The following is a 23339-nucleotide window of genomic DNA, read 5'->3' as shown; positions in this document are numbered from 1 at the left end:
CAAGGAGAAGCCACCGTGATGAGAAGCCCGTGCACCACAACAGAGAGTAGCCCTCGCTCGCCGCCAACTAGAGAAAGCCCGCGTGCAGAAACGAAGACCCGACGCAGCCAAAAATAAATTAAAAAATAAAATAAAATAACAAAATAAAATAAAAACTTTAGGATAAAGTCCAAAATCTCTACTTTGGATTGTCAGGCTTTATAAGATCTGGACCCTGATTATTTTTGTAGCCTCGTGTCACTGACTCTTTCCCTCAGGCACTCTTTTCCAGTAATTCGAAATGCTTCTGGGTCTAGAGTAGGCCTTTATTTCTCCTGCCCCAGTTCCTTCATACATAACATTCTCTCTCTGAACTTCATTTTACCCTGTCTTCTCTTCTTTTAACTACTACTTATCCTTTTAGCCTTTACTTAAAGCTCACTTTTTCAATGTGGCATAGGCTGTTGGTCTGGACCACAACCTACTTTCTCTTTCATCCCAGGCACAAGGCTAGACTACATTTACCAGTCCCTCCCTCCAATAAAAAGTGACGTATGAGCCTTTAGTGTTCCATTCCCTTTCCACCAGGAGGAACCCATGGAGATCCAGTTTCTGCCCTGAGACAACACTCAAGGGTTGGGAGAGCAGCAAGATGGAAAGAACATGGGTACCTGAATGATCATGTAGAGCAGAGCAACCTGCCCAGCAGAAATGCGCACTTCAACCTGGAACATTTACTTTAGGTTGTTACATGAGAGAAAAACAAATTTCCTTCAGCAAGATTGTTTAGTCAGCCCTACGCACTGACAAATACATTCAGGATAGCCTTCTCCAGACCACTAGGTTAGATTTCCTGATAAAGGCTCCCACAGCATCCTCTACTACAGAAGTAGTAGCACTTACCACACTTGTACTTATTTATTTCATTTATTCATTGAACAAACGTATTTTGAGCATCTAGTATGTCTGCTGGCACTGTTCTAGATCCCAGGGATAACAGTGGTTCCAGATGGACAAGATCCCTTATCTCCTGGAGTTTACTTTCTACTGGGGAGATAAACACCTCTCCCCCAAGAAAATGGCAGCTAGTGATAAATGTTATGATGAAAACAAACACAATGACATGACAGAGATGGTGGGAGGGGGAGAGATACTCTTTGGTGGTCAGGGAAGGCACTGTAGGATGGTGGCACGTAAAGCTAGGACCTAATTGACAAGAAGAAGCCATCCCAGTGAGAGAACAGTTAGTGCCAAGATACATTCTTGGCCTATTTGAAGAAGAGACCAGAATGGATGGAACGGAACAAGGGAAAAAATAGTAGAAGCAGAACCCAAAAAAGGCAGACAAGGGCCAGAATACATACTGACTTGCGGTCACTCTGGATTTTTATTCTAAGTATGACTATTTGTAACTACTTATTTAAGAGTTGACTTCTCTTCTAAACTGCAAGTTCCATGAGGGCAATTCCCAACAGCTGAGTAGGTATCTTCTTCTTTTGTACCACCGGCATCAATCACAATGGCTGGCATACAGCGTGTGTCAAATGTTTGCTAAATGAATGACTATAAAGAGATCACATTACTGCTCCATATATAAATGTAAGAGGATCTCAGAAGTCATTCTGACTAAATTAGAGAAATACTCACATGAGATAGAAATTATAGTCTGTTGTCTACAAGAGAATACTTATTCTAAGTATAGTGATACAGAAGGAAAAAATAAGCTTGAAACCCTGAGGACAGCATTTGAATCAAAGTTCCCCACCCCCTTTCCTGTAGCACTTCCTTCACATGGAACCATGTGAAAGAGCCAGTTCCTCAACTAGTATGCAAAAATAGGGTGTGGAAGGTGGTAGCTGACAAAGAAGGAGCTCTACAATTCTATGTAATTTACAGCCATTTAAACTAATTTTGTAATATTTTGGTAAACTGGCTGAGTGGCGTTTTCCTTCTAGGCAGGATATTTTTTCCTAAATTTCAATTGCTCTCTTAGATTTATTTGGAATGACGAATCTATAGCAACAGAACAAAAGAAAAGTGTTTTTCATATTTGGTAAAATGGTACTATCTTAGTATGTGCACAGGACAGTCTATAACGTCTATAAAGTTTAGAATAAAGAAAACTATACCTCGGAGTTTCTATCATAAGAAAAATGACAAATTAACAAAAATGACAAATTAGCAAATCAATATGAAACATAAACACTAAGATAGGACCCTGTTTAGATCAGCCAGAAAAGGCCTACGGAAAATAGTACTCAACTAAGGTAACGACAGTTTGGCAGACAGAAGGTAGAAGGAGGTCTTAGATGAATGAGATAACTTTTGCCAGTATGCCAGGGGATATAGAAAAATGAAAAACCATTTAGAGTAATGCATTTGCTTGGAGGAGAAGACACTGGCAAAAAAAGTACAGGGATTCTTACGGCTAAAATGGACCTTAAAAGACTTTCTAAAACCCTGTAATTCCAAGATTAGAAAAAGTAGACCCAAGAAAGCCAAACAACTTTTACACAGAGCTAATGAGTAGTAATGCTGGCAAAGAATTCAGGTTTTCTGATTCTTTTTCATTAAGTACGGTGGGTAAGCACTGTACAAGGCTCTCTTAAAGAATCCAAAGAAATACACCTAAGTTTCCCTATCTTCAAAGAACTTAAAATGTTGCTTAGGTGATATGACACATAGAAAAGAAAAATATAAAAACAGGATGTAAAAATTTTTTAAGTGCCAAATTATGCTCTACAAAAATACGTAAGGCATTTAGGGAGATGGGAGATTAGGAACAAAAAATTAAAAACAAAAAAGGAAGCGAAAAGCAAATCAGTGATTATTGAAATTGTACTTGAGAGAAAAATTATTTTGATGACTTGTGTTCAGAATGGCATAAAATTTAAGGGAAGAAACTGGGGAGAAATTAACAACTGTAACTTTTTAAAAAATGGATTGCTTTATATAGTCATGAAAATGAAAATAAAAGGGCCGATCAGGAAGTTCATGTTTGCAAAATTACTTCAAATTACAAAAGAACCAGTTACAGTATATAACTAACAACAAGCTGCACAAGTTCCAACTGTAAGAAGTTTATAAGGCAGGTTTGGCTCACTGATTTCTACCAACACAACCACTGACTAAGCTGTGCTTATGAAAACAAAACCAGAGAATAAAAGAATTCTATTTTCCAGAGAACTGTGAATGTTGAGATAATCTTTTTTTCTTTTAGGAGAAAATTCTGACTTGGTTTTCAATCTCAAGTTACCAACCAACTTGCTCTGCAATCCATAAAACTACAATGTCCAAAGATAGGATAAACTATTCATGAAGATATCGCCCTCAAAAGTCCTACTTACTAATCAGACTCAGTATGTTTACAACATCTCATTCACCATTTTACTGGTAAGATGTTTTACTGGCGTGGCTGCCTCCAGTTCCAGCCACAAGTACTTTACCAAAATATCCTTCAAGCCTGGAACAGTGTCTTAAAGTCAATGATATCTTTCATCATACCATCATACCAGTTTTATAACACAGAACCCTGAGATGATTACAGGTATCTCCAAAATCACCAGCTGAATTAACAACTATTATATGACTCGTTAGTAGATTTTTAGATGCTTTACAGAAAGCTTTAGACCTACATATGAAAAAGAGCTGGTAAAGATTTGCATTCTCTATAATCTTAAAAAAAAAAAAAAAAGAACCCACTACAGACCAGGAATCAAAAATAGCTTTACACAAACAAGAGCAAAATTGTAGGTTCTGCTGAGGGCATCAGCCCCTTAATTTAACCCCACTTCATCAGAAGAAGGAAGCCATGCTGCTGTTTTCATCAGTTACTAGGAAACAAGATAAAGGACAGATTGGGCAGAAGAGTCTATAGCTGAAATTAATATTTTGATGCAATGACTGAAAATTCCCAAAGTGTCACTAAGGAAAAGCATCTAGGGCTGCCTCAAAGAGTATCTACAACTGAGTCAGGGGGTTAAGTGGAGGAAAGACACTGGAGCTTGGGGTGGTTTTTTTTCCCCTTCTCTAGCCCCTCCTCCCTTCCCCCACCTAAACAGGAAAGAAAGCGCGCCGAGCGTAAACACAGGCCAGAGCTCACGGTTTGTCACCACAACAAATTGGAGGTTAGACCAGCGCTCTTGGAGACCGAGCCCCAGGTCTTGGTTGCTAGGCACAAAAAACGGCCTCTTTCCCACAGACCTGTGAACAGCGGGGGGCCTTACCAAGAGTTTTGGTTGTTTCCCCGCCCCCCTCTTTTTTTTTTTTTTTTTAAACGAAAGCTTTGGGAAAGTGGCGTCACACAGCAAAAGTTTCCCTTTGAGCCAGACATCCAGATCTGCCTTGCATAGATATACATTAGGTGGGCCGGTCCCACGCAGTCTCCACCATCATTACAATTTACCAACCTAACGATTAAAGAACAGCAGCGGAGAGGATAGGAGGGCTCCCACACCCACCTCCCCGCGGCCGTCCGTTCCAGACACCGCTTCCTGGTCCCCAACAGCACAAACAACCCCAAACCACGGCACTAAGCAGAGCTGTGAAATTCACACGCACAAGCCACACACTGGGAACCGGCCACGACAGCCGAGAAAAAACCGGCCGGGTGAGAAGACGCCAGGCGGCCCCCTGTCATCTGAGGACAACAACACGCCCAGGAGAGAAGTGGCAGGACACGGGGGAGTTGCCCCGAAAACAAGCCCGCAGCCTCCCCACTTTCCTGGGAACGCTATCCCCTCCGCGGCCGTCACCGGCCGCGCCGCAGGGCTCGGCCCCGGGTCCCGGGTGGGGGCCGCTGAGGGAGGCGCCCCCCGCAGGCCGGGCGCCCCGGAGAGCCGGTGGCCGGCCCGGCCCCGCCGCGGGAAGCCGATGGGAGGTCGCTCCCTGCCAAGGCCACTGCCCCCCCGCCTCGACTCACCGCCGGTGTGTCTGGTTCTCAGCCGCGAGCTGGGGCTGCCGTGAGGAGGCGGCGGAGGAGACGAGATCCGGGGCCCCGCCGCCGGATCATCATACCCCCCGCGCGAGCCGGCCCGGGCCCCGGCCCCCGCCCCCCGGAGCCGTCCCCGCGCCCGTCCCACGGGGGGAGCCCCCTCAGCCTCCCCCCCCCGCTCCGCCGCCCGGCCTCTCGCCGCCGCCGCCGCCGCCGCCTCAGCACCGCGCGCTCCCGCCTCAGCCTCCCGCTGCCGTCCGGGGCCACCGCCGGGCCCCTGGCTCCGCAGCCGCCGTTGTCGCCAGACTCGACGAGCTGAGCGCCGAGCGGCCGCCCCCATCCGGCCGGCCCCTCCTCGCGGGAACTAGTCCCCAGCCCCGCGCCATGACACCTACTGAGGCGGAAGTGTCGGAGAGCGGGCGGGTTAGGATGACTTCATAGTACTGGTGGGAGGGGGAGGGGGAGTGGGAGTGGGAGTGGGTGGGCCTCCGTGGGGAGCCAGCGTGGATCGAGTGCGGGGATCGGCTCCCCGCCCCCTCCTCACGGCCGACTCCGCGGTGACTGAAAGGTGCTTGGTGGCGGTGTGGCGGTCCAGCTTTCAAATGTCATCCCCGCCAGTGTGACATCACCACCGCCTAGTGTGACACCCCCAGAGATTGGACAGCGCGCGGGGAGGCAGTGCCTACCGAGGAAGCCCCCTGCTGGTGAGGAATTACCTCAGTTTAGGCTTTAATGTTTCGTTGCCATCTAGGGACGTTCTAGCTGCGTGACAGCGGTGTGTAGGCTGCGTAAGCCTCCACACGCATTAGGAGCCCCTGAGCGGGCTCTTCCATTGCCTCCTTGGGAACCTGGGTTTGCATTAGAAGGTGAGAAAGAATAGCTGTGCTCTGAACCCAACCCCCTCAAAACCTGTAGTGGGCTAATACTACCATAATTTTCTCTCCTCTACCAGGAGATAGCAAAACCGGGTATTCAGGAAACGGAATGCGTTGGGCACACAACATTCTGAAAAAATAAACACTGCGTGAAAACTAGGTTATCCTAATAGAAAGACAGTTGCCATCTCCCTGGGCCAAGAAATTCTGGAAAAGTTCAGATACACCTCTTGCTGTGTAAAATGCTCTGATTCCTAAAGTGTGGGATATTTGTAGGGAGACGGTAGTATATTTTTTTCCATCCCGCAAGTGCTGGAGGCGACAAGGATCTGAGCCCTAGAAAGTGGCTGTACAGCACTATGGGTATTTATTTGCATATACGCTTTACGGAGAGGGCAGATGTGGCTAAGACAAGATTCTGCTATCAGGTTATATTTCTCAGATGTCATTCATTATACATCCTTGACCTTTTTGGATGGAAGAGAGAATTTTTGTGAAGATGTGCTAAAGTGGTTATGCTACCTTTGGGTTTCTCTCCTGGCTTAACAGCACTGGAAGCAGTTCTGTTTTATTGGGAACAGGGAACTTTATTTCCCTAGAGGACCAGGGTTAGCAAGAGTGTTCAATGCCACAGGGCAGGTGTGTTTGCTTATTTTCACAGAAACTTAGAGAACATAAAGTCCTACAATGGACTGACCTGGGAAACCTCAAGACGTGGAGAGTTGGTGAACATGCCTGCTTGGAGAGCCATGAAAAAGGCAGAACTTGAGCCCTCGGGTAGAACAGATCCTGCTTGAAAAGCAGGCTTCCAAAACGTTAATTGCTTACCGTGCCTTGGTTCAACCCAACTCCATGACAGGCCTCTAAGCCCCTACTCTCCCACATTATGTCCCTTTCCTCTTTTCAAACATATCTCAAAATTTGCCTTTAGGAAGACTTTCCTCTTTGACTCCCACTTGATTCTGGTTATTCAGTTCTGCATCATCATTTGACTACTTTATTTACTTCTTGTACCTTATTTATTTATACTTGTTGATCTCTATTTTCATTGTTCTTTGGTCATTTCCTCAGTCTGTCTCACTACATTGAGACCTTCTTAAGATCTAGTATTTTCCTCTCTCTGGTATTCATATATCCATCCAACAAACTCTGCCTGCTTGATACCAGGCACTCTCCTAGACACTGAGTCAGATGCAAGATGAATAAGTCATGGTCTTTTCCCTCAGAAAGCTTACAGTACAGTCTAGTGAGGAAAAAAAAAAAAATGCATGGGGACATATATCTAAGATTTGAATGACAGAGTCAGGGAAGATCTTCAGAGAAGGTGATGTTTAAACATGGTATGCTCAAAGAAGTTTCAGAGTTTAGTGTAACTAGAGTTCATTTGTCAATTCAGCAAATATCTATTGAGTATCTTCTGTATGCCAGGTACTGTGTTAGAATTAAGGATAACAAAGAAGAAAAGGGTATGGTCTGTGCCCTGAAGGAGCATACAGTTCAGCAGAGAAGTGGCAGAATGTGGAAACAGTAAGGTAGGCCGAGTCAGAGTTTGAAAGGCAATGCAGAGCTAGTGGAGGTTTAATCAGACAGGTAATATGAAGGAATCCGTGCTTTAAAGAGAGAACTGGTAGCTGTGAGGAGGGTGGCAGGCTGGAGTGGGCAAAGACTGGACAAAGAGAGTCTAATTAGAAAACTGTGATGAGGGTTTGATCAAGCAGGGAACACGGAGAGAAGGGAGAAGATATGCGAACTATTTCCTCCCAAAGTCGGGGCAGCTGGAGAGGGAGATGGAGCTGTTGCCAGTTGGAAGCATTGATGTGTCATCTAGGGTGTGATATCCCTCTAGGGCCTAGATTCAGTGTTGTAGACCAGAAGTCACTCAGGAACTGCAGTGCTTAAGGCCAAGTAGGAGAAGCTGACCAAAAGGCTGTGTCTTGAGAGAAATTGAGTCCAAAAGCTAGGCAAACTATCCAAACAAGTAGTAAATCCAAGGGACCCAGAAGAAAAAGAGAATGCAAGTAGAAGCCAACAGTTCTAAAACTGGGAAAACCAGATGAGAGTGAAGGTCTGAAGTAAAGAATAGGAGGCAGAACGTGGGCAAATCCTTTGAATCAACGAGAGAGAATCCTCACTGATTTTTCAAATCTAGACTCCAGGAGACTTTTTATTTGGAAATGATTTCACACTCATAGAAAAGTTGCAAGAATAGTAAAAGGAGCACCCATATACCCTTTACTCAGATTTACTTATTAACGTTTTGACCCTGTTGCTTTAACATTTGCATTCTCAGCCAAATAGATTACACACGTTTTTATCTGACCATTTGCAAGTAAATCGCATACGTCATGCTCCTTTATCCCTTAATATTTGAATGTCCTAAGAATAAATACATTCTTTTACAGACACAATACATACAATTATCAATTCCAGGAAACTTAACATTGATAAAATACATTTATCTCATCTACCATCTGTATTCCAAATTTGTCAATCCAATAATGCCTTTCTTACCATCTTTTCCTCTTCCAGTACAAGATCCAGTTTAGAATCAAATATTCCACTTAATTGTCAGTCTCTTTAGTCTCTGTTAATCTGAAAGAGATCCTTAGCCTTTCTTTGTCTTTGATATTTTTGAAGAATACAGAATCCTTCTTTAAAATAATACAATGCTCCTCATTTTAGGTTTGTCATTTATGTTTATCTCATATTTCTTCATTACTAGGTTTAAGTTATCCATTTCCGGCCAGAATAAAGACACTGTGTTCTTCTCAGGGTATCACACCCGAAGCTAGATGAATGTCTCTGTCCCTCATTGGGTGATAATATTTTTTTTAATTGAAGTGTAGTTGATTTACAATATTGTGTTAGTTTTCAGGTGTACAGCAAAGTGATTCGGTTATATATATATATATTTTTTCAGATTATCTTCTATTATAGGTTATTACAAGATATTGAATATAGTTTCCTGTGATACACAGTAAATCCTTGATGCTTATCTATTTTATGTATAGTAGTTTATATCTGTTAATCCCATACTCCTAATTTATCCCTTCCCTCCCCTCTTTTTCCCCTTTGTTAAACATGTTCGTTTTCTATGTCTGTGAGTCTGTTTCTATTCGATTCCACAGGGACACTTCCTTGACCTTTATCTGAACTGCTCTTCACCCCCATTAGCCAACCAGGACACTAGTTTTCACACAGGATAGTTGCAAGTTATAGAGATAATATTTATGCAGTATAAAATCAGTAAACTGTCATCGTGTTTAGCAAGTGGTTCTCTCCAGTGGGGCTGAAGTGGGGGGAGGTGCCCTATCTAAACCCTAGAGGGTAAATTCTCTGATGTGAAATAGGGCTTCTGCCTGATCAAGCACTCAGTGCTCCCTGAATGTCCTGTATAGAAGAAAAACACGGGCTTTAGAGGCTGATGTCACTAGGAGTCCTGACTCTTCCAGTTACGAGGGTGTGATAGTGGGTGTGCTCATGAGCCTCACTTTTCTCATCGTTAAAATGGAGATGGTAATACTTTTTCTTTACCTGCCTCATTCTATCCATCAGAAAATTTCTTCAGTGTTACTCCCCACAAATATCCTGAATCCACTACTGTTCATCTCCACTGATACTGTCTACAAAATCAGAAAGTCTATGAGAAGTAAAATATAGAAGAATAATAAGTATGGATTTTTCTGTCCTATCTTGATTAGAAGTGCAGTTTCTAATTATGTATGTATTGACTAGGAGCCTTGCAGAAAGAGGCTGCTCTCTACCAAAAATTACCTTGTTCATTCAGGTGCTCTTCTGTAAGGATGTAACACATCCTTACAGAATTCACAACTTGGTGAATTAAACAGAAAGGCTCAATTCAGACTGAATTTGACGATGCTCTGTTCTCTATTATATCTTACAGCTCTCTCCTCGAAGATGCAGATATTCAAAGGTCAGGACTAATGTTATTCTCTATAAAATTTCATGGTTAAAACTTCATAATAATTTAAATAATTTAAAGAATAATTATTCTCTAATAAATTCATTTTTTTAAGGAAGAGTCCTAGTCTCTCAGGAAGTGTAACCTCTAACCCCAAGGCTTGTGTTGACTCCAAAACAAGTAAAACGTGTTTTTTTCCTCTTAAGCACATAGTTATAAAACATGTCTATTATAGGAAATAGTGTTAATTCATAAAATATTCCAATTATTTACTTGTAGATACTCATTTTTTCTTCTTCTTTTCTTCATTTCCTCCAAATATGTGTATCTATGTAATATCCTATATATATGCGTGTATATATATATATATATATATATATATATATATATATATATATGGTTATAGATACACTTTTCCCCTGTGAAAGCTTTGGTGGAGGAAAAGGGATGTCTTTCTCCCTTCAGCTGCTTGTGTTAAAGAGGTAACTCTAATAGCTTCATATCCAAACAAAATGCAAAGCCTCTTTCTCCAAAAACCCCAGTTCAGCTCACCAGTATCTCTCACTGCTGCAAGAGCTTCCTGACTGGTATTCCTGCTTTCGTTCTTGCCCCATTCTCCATCTGTTGCTTTTAAAAATATATATCAGATCATACCACCCGCGCACACACACTAAAGCACTTCCCATTACACTTAGACTAAAACCCAAACTTCTTGCTTTAACCTGTAGGTCACATCTGATCCAACTTCTGCCTCCTTCTCTGAGCCCATCTCCTCTTCTCTCCTGCTGGCACAGCTCTTCTTGATGTTTCTTGGGCACAGAGGTCATTGCTGTCACATGGTCTTGGTGCTGATGCTGTCCCCAGGTCTTCACCTTTCCACCTCTCAGGTCTCATCTTTTTTTTTTTTTTTTTTAATTTATTTTATTTTTGGCTGCGTTGGGTCTTCGTTGCTGCACGCAGCCTTTCTCTAGTTGCGGCGAGCGGGGGCTACTCTTCGTTGCGGTGCACAGGCTCTCATTGCGGTGGCTTCTCTTGTCGTGGGGCACAGGCTCTAGGCACTCGGGCTTCAGTAGTTGTGGCACGTGGGCTCAGTAGTTGTGGCTCGTGGGCTCTAGAGCGCAGGCTCAGTAGTTGTGACGCACGGGCTTAGTTGCTCCGCGGTATGTGGGATCTTCCCAGACCAGGGCTCGAACCCGTGTCCCCTGCATTGGCAGGCAGATTCTTAACCACTGTGCCACCAGGGAAGTCCATCTCAGGTCTCATCTTAAGTGTCAATTCCACAGGGACACTTCCTTGACCTTTATCTGAACTGCTCTTCACCCCAATTAGCCAGTCTTATTTTCTTCTTAACACGTATCACTATCTGATATTTATTTATTTATGTATACTGCCTGTCTCTCTCTTTTAGAATTTAAGTTCCACGTGGGCAGGACATTTTCTGTCTTGTTCACTGTTTTATATCCTCAATGTCTGGAACACATGCCTGGCACATAGTAGGCATTCAATAAATATTTGTTGAATGAACAAATGAATGAAGGGATTTATGGACACTAGTTTTCACACAGGATAGTTGCAAGTTATAGAGATAATATTTATACAGTATCTGCCAAACTAAACATTCAATGGTTGTCAGCCCCTTGAGGGCTATGAACTCTGCTTTATTCCCTCTTGGAGAGAAATAGTATTTATTGAGGAAGGATTGCCTAAAGGATGTGCAATCCATCCATTCCTCCAATGATTCATTTATTCATTCACCCAATGTTTATCATTAAGAACCTGCTATGTGTTCTAGACAGTAGGGATGAAATAGTGAACAAAACAGACAAAAAAATAAAAATAAAAGAGCCCTGGAGTTTACATTCCAGTACAGTGAGGCACACACTAACCTCAATAGGTAAATGATTTCATATGTAAAGTGCTCTATGGAGAAAAAGCAAGGCAGGGAAAGAGGGAGTGGCAGGCAAGGTGGTTGTAATTTTAAATAAGATGATCAGGAATAGCCTCACTGAGCAAAACCTTGAAGGAGGTGAGGGAGCCACGTGGGTATCCTGGGTGGAAAAGATGGTAGGGAGAGGGAAGAAGTGAGGTGAGTGCTTACTGGGCACATTGGAGTAACTGCAAGGAGGTCAGTGTGCCTGGAGCAGAGTAAGTGAAGTGTGTGGGAGAGGAGGAGGAGAGGAGCCGGCAGATTGTGGGCGCCATGCAGACCACCAGGAGAACTTTGGTTTTTATTCTGAGTGAGCTGGAAAGCCATTGGAGGATTTGAGCAGAGAAGTAACATGCTATGATTTATGTCATGGCTGCTGTGGGGACTCTACTTGTGTATTTGGAGAGGAGGGGGACAGTGTTGGAAGCAGGGAGAACATTTAAGAGGCTACTGAAGAACTCAGACAAGAGACAAAGGTTGCTTGGACAAGGGTGGTAGCGGTGAAGATGGTGAAAAGAAATAAGATTCAGGATATGTTTCAAGGTAGAGTCAACAGGATATACTGACAGATGGTAGTGCGGGTAGGAGGGGAAAGCAACAAGAAAGGGAGAATAGGAAACCAAGCTTACTAGAGACACATAATAGGGTTACTCAGCAGTATGGAACGCCATTCTGATGTATGAGATCATGACTTTAAAATGAAACCAGTCAGCCTGGTTGAATGATTTCTCCAGCAACATCTAGCTGCTCTAGTGCAGGCAAAGAGTAGATAGATATTATGATTTATCCAGAATTGGAGTTTTTCAAGGCAAGTTTGAGTGAAAGAGAGCAAGGGAGTGATATTATATTGATGGATTGTAGCATACAGTCCAGTCAAGGTAGAAAGTGAAGCTCAGAGAGGGCTTACGAACAGTAAAACATTGGCAATGAGGGTACTTGTGCAGATAAGCTGGGAGAAAAGAGGGTTTAAATTTGAGATTTCAGATGTAGGATAACTTATGATAACGACAGGGTGGTAAGGTAGAGAGAGGGAAATAAGGTCTTTGGAGATGAGGAGGTCAAAGAAACTGAGAGGCCAGAATGTTGAAGTCATCCAGGATGAAGACAGAGTTCTGAAAGAGGAAGTGAACAGGTGGAGATATGGAGAGAGTGGCACTCAGAGAGGGTGAAAACTCCTGGCCCTTTCCCACATCCTTTACCCTATGCATTGCTTCCATCTGGCTGTTCCTGAGTTACATCCTTTTATAATAAACTGATGATCTAGTGAGTAAAATGTTTCTCTGAGTTCTGTGAGTTGCTGTAGCAAATTAATCAAACCCAAAGAGGGGGTCATTGAAACCTCCAATCTATAGTAATGGGTCAGAAGCACAGATGATAACCTGGACTTGTGATGGGCATCTCAAGTGGTGGCGGGGACAGTCTTGTGAGACTGAAGGCTTAGTCTGTGAGATCTGATGCCCTCTCCGAGTAGATAGTGTCAGAACTGAGTTGAATTATAGGACACCCAACTGGTGTTAGAGCATTGTTGGCTGGCAGGGGAACCCCTGCTTGCAATTTCGGAATTTTGGGTGCTCAGACCTTTTAGCAGGTTTTCTCCAAACCTTATATTCCGGACTCCCTAAGCACCAGGCATCTGGTCTCACCCTCATGCTTTGTTTCTACAGAGCCTGGTTAGTAGGGTGAGTGAGCTTGACCCAATTTTCTTGGCTTCTTAGAAGCACACCTTTCAGTGAGCACATTAAGGATGGGGTTGTAGCACTGGGGACAGACTTCATCCTCCACTCCCCAAAGTTATTATAAATTGATGGGAAGAGTTAGGACTGGTTAGATAGCCCTAATACAATAGTGTTTTAAATATGTGGATACTGCAAGGGAAACACTAACCCAAGGCTAACCAGAAGTTTTGTGTGATTGAAAGATGATTCAATGAGCTATCCGTTTAGGGAAAGAACCAAGCCCAAGAATCTGGGAACTTTCTGTGATCTGGTGGGTCCAGGATGTGGTCAAAGAAGAGAAAGTTACCCAGGAATGAGATAGTCAAGGTGGGAGGGTGTATCTAAATAAAAGCATTGTGGCCAAAATAAAGACAAGCTTAACCATTCTGAGGATGAGAATCGCCCACGGGCAACTGTAGATACAGATACTAATAAGGGCAAGCAGAATCATTCTGTAGTGATGTAGGTGGGATATCCTATGGAAGAGAAAGAGGGAAGTGCCATGAACCCAAGACAAAACAGCTTGTGGTGGTGGTGGTTAGAGAGGGTGAGAGGTGGGAACAGGTTATGGACTGACAGTTACTCACTAGTGATAGCATTGAAAATACATGCACATACAGGGAACTATATTCAATATCCTGTGATAAACCATAATGGAAAAGAATATGAAAAAGAATGTGTATATATATATATATATATATATGTATACGTATATATACATACATATATGTATATATGTATGTATATATACTTATACATATATATATATGTATAACTGAATCACTTTGCTCTACAGTAGAAATTCACACAACATTGGAAATCAGTTATACTTCAGTAAAATAATTTTTCTTTTAAATGGACCTCCAGTTGGAATTTCTCCTGCTTATGAACCACTCCAAGAATGCAGAGAGAACTGTCTCCCTGGGGGTGGACTTGAGATAGAGAACCCAGGTCTAAATCCCTTTTCTTGAACAAGTGGACTCACTTATCTTCTATTTCCTACCACAAAGGGTAGTCTGGGTCAGGAGTAAGAGATGGTTCCCCAAGGCCAGTCAGGCAGATTTTCTTCCCTAAAGGGACTTAAATCACTGTCAGTCTCCTTGTGGAAAAGTACAAGTTTTCCCACAGATCATGAAGCAAATAACTAATTGATCTCTAGGGAACTTCCTTTCTCCCAGTAACTTCAAGCTTCATTGCAAGATCTTCATAGATCTATGGGGTCATCCTTAGATTCTAAAAATAAATTATATTGGCTTCTTAAAGATATAGCAATGCAGCATGTTTATATGAGGGAGTGTTGAGAAATGAAACAAACAAGACAACTGCCAATCTCTATTATAAGCCAGACAAATTTAATTTAGAATAGTATGAAATCTTACCATTATTTCTTTTTTTTTAAAATTTAATTTATTTATACTTATGGCTGCACTGGGTCTTCGTTGCTGCGCGCGGGCTTTTCTCTAGGTGCGGCGAGTGGGGGCTACTCTTCGTCGTGGTGCGCAGGCTTCTCATTGCGGTGGCTTCTCGTTGCGGAGCGCGGGCTCTAGGAGTGCGGGCTTCAGTAGCTGTGGCATGCGGGCTCAGTAGTTATGGCTCGCTGGCTCTAGAGCGCAGGCTCAGTAGTTGTGGCGCACTGGCTTAGTTGCTCCGCGGTACGTGGGGTCCTCCGCGGCATGTGGGATCTTCCCGGACCCGGGCTCGAACCCATGTTCCCTGCATTGACAGGCAGATTCTTAAGCACTGTGCCACCAGGGAAGTCCCTTCCCATTATTAATACAGAGACATGCCACCAACAACTAAATTCCTCAAAGCCCTTTGCTTCTACCTCCCCCCCCCCCATCTGAATTCATATAGATCCCGCTTCTATATGGAAGGTATTCTATAGTAATACGTGTGACACAGCACGTGCCAAGAGTTGACAGGTTTCCTTGCTGCTAGAAGATAACTCGCATCTGGGGGCCCTTGTACTGAAGACTACCTTATCTCTCCCAGCCACCTTCGAGTAGCACAGAAGTGAGACAGCTAGACGCTCCCAGATGAAGTCAGGCTAAGCCTTGCCCACACAGCTTAGTAAATATTAACATAGCACACAAGATGATTTTCCACGTGTTGACACATACCATTCTAATGACACCATTTGAACTTAATGAGTCTTCAAGGTATTTTAATGCTATCCTCTTCTGCAGAAAGGATAGTAAGGAAACCTTTCTGGAGGGCACTGGGCACAATTTGCATCAAGAACTTAAGCCTGTTGGGATTAGCAGATGCAAACTATTATATAGAGAATGGATAAACAAGGTCCTACTATATAGCACAGGGAACTATATTCAACCATAATGGAAAAGAATATGGAAAAGAATGTATATATATGTATAACGGAATCGCTCTGCTGTACAGTAGAGATTAACACAACACTGGAACTCAACTATACTTCAATAAATTAAAAAAACTTAAAACTGTTATCCCACTTCCAGTAATTTACTCCAAGAAAATAAACACAAATGCCATGATATATGCATAAGAATGTTCATTGTAATATGTATAATTGTGAAAAAAAGAGCACACAAAATGCTGAATAAAACAAACAGTTTTAATTAAGGTATACCCATATGATAGGGTATTATACAACTATTAAAATGACATTTTGAATAATATTTAATGATACAAGAAAATGCTTAAGATATTAAGAAAGTAAACTGTAGGATATAAAACTATATACAGTATTACCCCAATTTGGAAAAAAAATTATATATTTAATATGTTTACATGCACAGAAAAAGACTAGAAGAAAACAATTGATCTACATGGAGGAATTCTGATTTTTTTCTTCTTTATATTTTGTATGACTTCCAAAGTTTCTTATTTTATAAAGAGAATAATTTTTTTTTTAAAGAACCAGAGGCTGAGAGAACCAATATTTGAAATATCCATCACGTGATAGGCACTGAGCTAGGAATTTTACCAATTATCTAACCTTCAAAGCAATCAGGAGAGGTAGGTACCTCAGTCCCTGGTTTACAGACGAGAAACTGAGGCTCTGCTATGGAAGCCTGATATCTCTATTTGCCCAGGTACCCTGGATTCAAGCCCAGGACAGGGCCCATGCCCCCTGCTACCCCACATGCCTCACCTGCTATGGCTCCTAGTGGGCCCATGGGAGGCCACTGACAAAACAGAGCTGTATACAGCTTGCCTAAGAGAAAGGCCTTATTTTGCTTTCTAAACTCTTCATGTCTTTCTCCAGAAGTAGACAATTTCCGGCCCCCTGGACAAGAATCAGAGGCTTCTTCATTGTGAAGGCTTGAAGCTCCATTGTGAAACAGTTTTTATCCATGTGCCCAGCTCCACATGCCTGTGCCCTCTGTGACTGTGGTATCTGCTGTCCTGCTTATTGGTTGGCATTTTGTCAGGCTGTGAGCAGAAGGTCAGGGCAGAACTGCACACCCTCACCCCTTCCACCAGCTGGCTCCTTGGTCTCTGCCCTGGATACTAAAACAAACAGGCTATGTCCTCCAGCTCCCTACTCAACCCAAGGATGGAAGGGAGGGGATACTGGGTGGAGGGGGGCAGCAAATATCCCAGCTGTGTGAACAATCAGGACTATCTGGCAGCACATTTGACCTTTTGTAACCTTACTTCAGCCAAATAGTCAGGGCCTCTAGGCAGCGGGGAGGCCCATCTTACCCAAAGCCTAGTGTTTGGCAGGGTTCCAGATACTGCCTTGGTGAGGGGTGCCCAGTCCCCCAGCTGGCTCTCTTCCAGGTAGGTCCTCAGGGACACTAACTGCAAACTCTCACCGAGGCAGAGGTGGAAATTTTCTCCAGTTTTTCAAGGATCTTCATCACTTCCTGTTCCCTCCCAGAGGCAGAGACAGGAAGTGACTTGGATGGGGTCACAGCAAATCAGTGACCTTCAGGATTGGAACATGCTGCCTGGGCCACTTTATCCTCCTGCACCACAGTTCCTAAATTAAAAAACAGAACTCCCTAGGGACTTTTATCTAGGAAGAGACAGAAGGGGACATGGGGAATGACACATGACACACAAAACAATGGGAATAAACTGGTCCTTTCTGATCAGACTCTTTATCGCTTTCTGCAGCCACACAAGAGGACTGCATGTTCAAAAAGTCTGGAGAGTGGTTAGGACTCTGCTTCCACTGTAGGGGGCGCGGGTTCGATCCCTGATCAGGGAACTAAGATCCTGTATGCCACACAGCCAAAAAAAAAAAAAGTTTGGAGAAATACTGGGTTAAACAAAGTTAAAAAGATTAAATTAATGCAGGACTTCCCAGAACATTTAATGTGATCACATATACTGTAAAGGGGTTATAATGTAAAGTGTTTCTTAAACACAAGTCAATTATAGAACTAAAGATTCCATAGGCACTAGGATTCCAATGAACACGCTTTGAGAAGTCTTGTTACAGGGTGGGCATGTACCACAGAAAAGTAAGGCCCCAAATAAGCCATCAGCCACTATCTTCAAAAGTGCAGTGTTGATGTGGCACTGCCATTTGTTAGTGGCAGAAATACAAAGAGTGCTAACTTTGAAAATAACTCTTGATGAGTTAAAAAAAAAAAAAAAAAGTGCAGTGTTGAATCAAAACAAGGTTGTCATTCTATACTCTCCTGTCTGTACTTGAGCAAGAGTTGATGGTATTTTTCCGCTTGCTGGTCAAAGCCCCTGGAAGAGAACCCTGCCTGGAGAAAGTTCACTGGAGTCAGAAGGTATTTGAGTGCCAGGCCCCTGTACTCAGGGGCCAGAAGAGGAGCAGCCTTGCTGCTGTGAGACTGGGGAGAATCCTGGCCCATCCAGGCTCTCTGGTTCCCTGTGGCTGCTGAGCCCGCATTGTCTCCCCTGGGTACCAAGTAGGGCCCTACACCGATTTCCTCCCCAGTTTCCGGAGAGGGAAATTCTTTATCTGTAGACCTTAAGTGCACTGAAAAACCCGAGGGGGCAGTCAATACAGTCACCATCTTCTGGGACTCGGAGGAAGGGACTGCCCCCTCCCATTCTTTGTTGCAGACGTCCGGGAACGACTGCTTCTTGATCTTCAAAGGATGGTGGGAGGGCTGCTTCTCAAGCTCCCCAGAAAGGTTCTCATTCTTGGTCTTCTTCGAGTCCCTGTCAGCTTGAGAGTGATCAGCATTTTCCTCAAGGGATTCAAACACGACACCCTGGGTTCTCAGTCTCTTTAGCTTCCTTTCTAACAACAGCCAGAGAAAACTTGGATTTCTAGAGGAGGAACTCATGTATTGCTGTACAGAGTCTGGAATCAGAGGCACAGAGAGCCTGGGGCTCAGGCTGTCCTGAAAGTAGTCCCTACAGGGTTGTCGCCTGACAATGGGCACCACCTGGCAAGGCCTCAGTGCTTCGACAAAGGCACGGAGCTCAGGGTAGGAGGAATGGTCAGAGTAAGGGATGATGTGGATATCGGGGTGGGAACGGTAGATTTTCCGGCTGGTGGGGAGGATAGCAATGGTAGGGTGGGTCTGGTTCCAACGCAGCATAGCGGAATGGCAGATCTCCATGTGGTCCACGGCATGGATGCGGCCAGCCTTCTCCTCCACTGTGAACACATCTGCCAAGCCCAGCAGCTGCACCAACTCCAGGCGCCGAGGACTCAATACCACCCAGGTCTGAAACTCCAGGGCCAGCTGCTCCAGCAGTGACTCTTTTCCCAGGCTATAGAGTCCTGAATAATGTTCAAGGGATTGGGGAAAGTAAGAGAAGGAAGAGGATGAAGCTAATAAGTCAACCAGATGTTTAACAGAAATACACAAAATTAATGGGACTACCCCCTGACTGTCTATCGGGAAGGAGGTGGCATTTCAGCTGAGGTATATGGAGGATGGGGTAGAGAGAAGTTTAGCACAGAATCCACTCATTTATTCAGTTCAACAAAGGAAAGCATCTATCAGGTGTTAGGCACCGTGAAAACAAACAAAAATCTCAGTCCTCAAGGAGTGTAATCTATTTGGGGACCCAGAAACAATGCATGCTACAGACATGCACACAGTATTATGAGGGCACAGAAAAACATCTACCAGTTGATAGAGTTAGGGATAGCTCCCTGAAAATGACAACTTAGATAAGTCCTAAATGATGGGTGCAAGTTAATCTGGCAAGGGAAGGGGATGGTAGAGAACATTTTAAGAGAGGTCATTTCAGTGTTACTAAGGTACAAAGAAACTGGTAAGAAATGACACTAGAGAGGTGAGCAAGGGCCATAAAATAGGGGGCTTTGTATGTACTGCTAGGGAGCTTGGATTTAATTCTGTAAGTGAAGGTGAGTCATTAAGGAGTTGCAAGCAGGAAAATGGCTAATTCTAATTATAGGATTCATAGGATCAGAGCAGGACTTTAGAAAAAAAAAGTGGCAGCAGTATTATTCAAAGACCTGCATGAGAATATACTGAAAGCAGAAGTACCAGTTAGAAGGCCCAAATAGTACTTATAGAGAAAGAAATGGAGGCCTGAATTTGGGTAGTGGTTATGGTAACAGATATGGGAAATGTTGTTTAAGTAGTTGTTCTCAGACCTTTTCTGAAGGTGTATTTCAAGTCTACAACCAGACTGTGAACTCCTTTAAAGAATCTATATTTCCTTTATATCCACCTTATTCCTCATCATGGTTCAAAATCTCACTCTTTGGGCACAAAGGTAGCTGATTTTCTTTTCTCTCTCCCTATCCTCCTGCCTTTTATTTTACCTCTTCTAGGCCCTTTACTACTAGACTATAAGCCCTCATATTTTATTCATTTTTTTCTATTCCCACTGCCTATCAGAATACTTGGCACACAGTAGGGGATTATTGTATATCTGCAAAATTAATCAAGCCCTACTACAGTACCCTACTAGCCAGCTGTGCTTCTCTGGGAAAACTCTGCGTTGAAAACTCCAAGAATAGTTAGGACTGATATTTCTTCATAAGTAGTCAAGCAATCCTGAGAGGGAATATCTCTCCATCAATTTGGTAGTCACTCTGGAAGGTATACAATTTTTTTTTTCAATGCCTTTGTTTAAACCTATTTTGAAACTCCTTTCAAAGTTGGGGCATATCCTTTTAAAATGTTCATCATGGTGGCAAATTTTTTTCCTTTTGTGGATTTACTACAATTTTGGAAACAATCAAAAAAATCATTTGGAACTAAATCTATTACATTTTTAAAAATAAAAATGGATTTTTATAAACTATCCCAAAAGGCAATTCCAAGAATCCCAAAATGTTTTGTACTGTTGTGGAGTCACTAGAACAAGCAGACAGCTGGGTTTTCAATGTATCTAATTGCAAGAACACTCCCCTGAATATCTACATTCTGATAAACTTCATTCACTTGCTAACAAATATTTACCGAATGCCTCTATCAGGCATTAACCTAGGCATCTGGGATATATCCATAAGTGAAACAAAGAGCCTGTCTATTGTGAAATTTACATTCTAACACAGGGAGACAAATAATAAAAATTAAATACAATAAATACGTAAATTATGGAATACACTGTAAGGTGATAAGGGCAATAGTGTCCCTCTCCTACTTAAAACCCTGCAATAGCTCTTTATCCTAAGAGCAATGGTTGCATTTAGGATCAAGTTCAAAATGGCTTACAGGCACTTCAGCCCCTCCAGCCTTTCCAGCCTCCTCAACCACTGTGCACCTGTCATACTGCTGCTTCTCTGTTCCACAAACACATAAGACTTCTTCCCACCTCCATCCACACCCTCAAGGAATATGTGTGTGTGTGTGTGTGTGTGTGTGTGTGTGTGTGGCAGGGAAAGTGGGGATAGACAATCAACAATAAGCAACAGTATATTAAAACATATGGAGTATATGGGAAATTGACGAGTGCTATGAAAAAGTTGAATTGGTTTAGGGGATCAGGAGTTGGGAATGTGGGAGTAGAGATGGTGGGCAGATTGTAATTTTAAATAAAAAGGTCAGGGTAGATTTCATGGAGAAAAGGACATCTGCACAACCCTGAAAGATGTGAGACACTCCAAAGAACCTAGATTCACTAGCTCCATGAGTGAGAAAAAAAGGAAAGGAAAGCCCTCACCAATCTTTATGTTATGTTGTGGGTGCTTTCGAATGAGCTCAACAATCTGGCGGGCAGCTTCTTCTTTGGAAGGAAGAACCAGGGCTGGGTTGCAATTGGTGTTGTCTAGGTATAAGGTATGAATCTGTTTCCCCAGTCTCAGGGCTGGCTCCTTCAGCATGGACGGTGTATACCGAAAATCACCTGGAAGAAGAATATATGGGAGGCAGACAGTCAGAGACAAAAGTATAGAAGACAAGCCTCTCCCAATTCCAACAATGGGCATTTGTCTACTGGCCTGTTGGAAAAAACTAGAGTCTAGCAATGATGAATGTAGTACAGCTTCTTTGTGGAAATGTCTCCATCGTGCTCCTGTTTTTTCATGATTCTTTGCAAAGTTCATACCCCTAAAGAGTGGGAAATCAGTTGAGAAAGGGTCACTGTGCTCATGTGGCATGAAGCTAGGAGGTCTCCAGACTTCTACTATGAGTCAAAGATGCTCAAGAAAAGTAGTGTTGGGAATTCCCTGGCGGTCCGGTGGTTAGGACTCCGCGCTTTCACTGCCGAGAGGGCAGGTTCCGCCCTGGCTGGGGAACTAAGATCCCGCAAACCGTGGGGCTTGGCCCCCCAAAAAAAAGTAGTGTCTAGGCTGGGAAAGTGGAAAGGACCCCTCCGGAAACCCACCTGTGTAGAGGATGGTTCCAAAGTATCCTTCAAAGAGAAACATGACAGAGCCAGGGCAGTGATTGGCATCGATGAGGGTTACAGTCATGGTCTCTCGCCCAACTTCATCTAGAGGCAGGACATGGCTCTCACCAACCTCCAGGGCTCGGATCCACTGCTTAGATACCTGAGGAAACAGTTGGTCATCCCAAGGAACACAGACTCCCCTCCCTGATACATCCGTAGATCAGAAGCTGTGATGGGGATTCCCAAACAATCCTCCCTTCCTCTTCCCACCCTCTACCTCACCCTTCATACAAGTTTCAATTAAGAGTCCAGAAAACAAGTCTTGTCAGCGATTCTCAAACTTTCCAAATCATAATAATCCTTTGGGGGGCACCTGTTGAAAAAAAATCCAACCAGATTTCCACGACCTGCGCTAGCTATGTCTACTGAATCAGATGGGGGAGAAGGGAGGCGCTGGAGAATCTGTATTTTACTCAGCACATTGGGTGGATTCTTATGATGAGGCAAGTTTGGGAAACACTGGCCTAGCTTATGTGAAGAGGTAGGAACAATTTCCTTGGCTGGACTAAAAGTCCTCCCCAATTTATCACTCAAACATCCCAAGCCGGCCAGTTGGAAACCACACTCCTATTCTGGGCTAAAGATGCATTCTGGGTTCTCGCTTTTGTAAAAATCAGTCTTCCTGGCCCCAACTCTATGACTCCAAGGCTGTGACAGATCGGAAGTCCCCACCCAGCTGCCGGGACCAACTCTCGGAGGCCGACTCCAGCCCCCCATACCTGTCGGTGACGGTGCAAGAGGTAAGCGGTGACTGGGGAGCAGTAGAGGGGCCGGGTCCAGGTGCTAGAGAGACCCACGGTGTGGTCCGAGTGCATGTGGGACAAGAAGAAGAGCCGGGCGGAGCCAGCCCGGCGCAGGCTCCAAAAGTCCACAGCGATGGGCGTTTGAGGGATCAAGACCCCGTTCATGGTGGCGGGGTTGGAGAGTCACCAGTGGGATCTTCATGGGAACAGAGCTCCTGCGGGAGGCTCCTACAACGGCGCCCTGAAAAAAGTCATGCTGGGGCAAGAACAGGGCCAGAGACCGTAAGGAAAGCCAGCTCAGTGGGGGAATGAGTGACTAGACTGGGCAGAAAGAAGGAAGTGACCGTGCTGGTGGGAGTCTAGGGGTGGAATCGCAAACCACAGAAGGCGCCCAACGGAGCGCCACTCCCCCTGGCGCGCGGGACCAGGGGCCGAGGCCCCGGTCTCAAAGCGCG

General features: G+C 43.8%; 2 protein-coding genes across 7 annotated transcripts in view; both read right to left on the bottom strand.

Moving 5' to 3' along the window:
- Positions 1-5053, bottom strand: part of HIPK1 (homeodomain interacting protein kinase 1) — a 49341-nt gene extending 44288 nt beyond the window's left edge. For 3 of the 4 annotated variants that reach the window (XM_059928331.1, XM_059928339.1, XM_059928348.1), the window contains exon 1: positions 4901-5052. The gene's annotated coding sequence lies outside the window, so the exon portion shown is untranslated. Of the gene's footprint in view, positions 1-4900 lie in introns of all 4 variants that reach the window. The other variant, XM_059928359.1, reaches the window with a different exon arrangement.
- A 9702-nt stretch (positions 5054-14755) lies between these two features.
- On the bottom strand, positions 14756-23326 carry DCLRE1B (DNA cross-link repair 1B). Of its 3 annotated transcripts, XM_059901152.1 has the most exons (6): positions 22861-23326; positions 22076-22241; positions 21413-21595; positions 17036-19049; positions 15472-15599; positions 14756-15064 (listed from the first exon to the last, which is right to left on the bottom strand). In XM_059901152.1, exons 1-4 carry the CDS (start codon positions 23047-23049, stop codon positions 17968-17970), a joined length of 1620 nt encoding a protein of 539 aa, XP_059757135.1. In that variant the 5' UTR covers positions 23050-23326; the 3' UTR covers positions 14756-15064; positions 15472-15599; positions 17036-17967. The 3 variants fall into 3 exon arrangements, with proteins under 3 accessions (XP_059757135.1, XP_059757134.1, XP_059757136.1); XM_059901151.1 differs by lacking the exon at positions 15472-15599; XM_059901153.1 differs by lacking the exon at positions 15472-15599 and having other exon boundaries at positions 17149-19049.
- Positions 23327-23339: the final 13 nt, after the last annotated feature.

The sequence above is a fragment of the Balaenoptera ricei genome, chromosome 1, assembly GCF_028023285.1.
Source record: "Balaenoptera ricei isolate mBalRic1 chromosome 1, mBalRic1.hap2, whole genome shotgun sequence".
NCBI classification, from domain to species: domain Eukaryota; kingdom Metazoa; phylum Chordata; class Mammalia; order Artiodactyla; family Balaenopteridae; genus Balaenoptera; species Balaenoptera ricei.
This window is presented reverse-complemented; position numbering and strand designations above follow the sequence as displayed.

What these genes read in the sequence shown, in the direction of transcription:
- DCLRE1B (XM_059901152.1), bottom strand. Translation starts at nt 23,049, where the DNA reads ATGAACGGGGTCTTGATCCCTCAAACGCCCATCGCTGTGGACTTTTGG. An exon ending in TCTTGCACCGTCACCGACAG is followed by an intron (nt 22,242 to 22,860) that starts GTATGGGGGGCT and finishes CTGTTTCCTCAG; the next exon opens with GTATCTAAGCAGTGGATCCG. An exon ending in ACAACATAACATAAAGATTG is followed by an intron (nt 19,050 to 21,412) that starts GTGAGGGCTTTC and finishes AACATTATTCAG; the next exon opens with GACTCTATAGCCTGGGAAAA.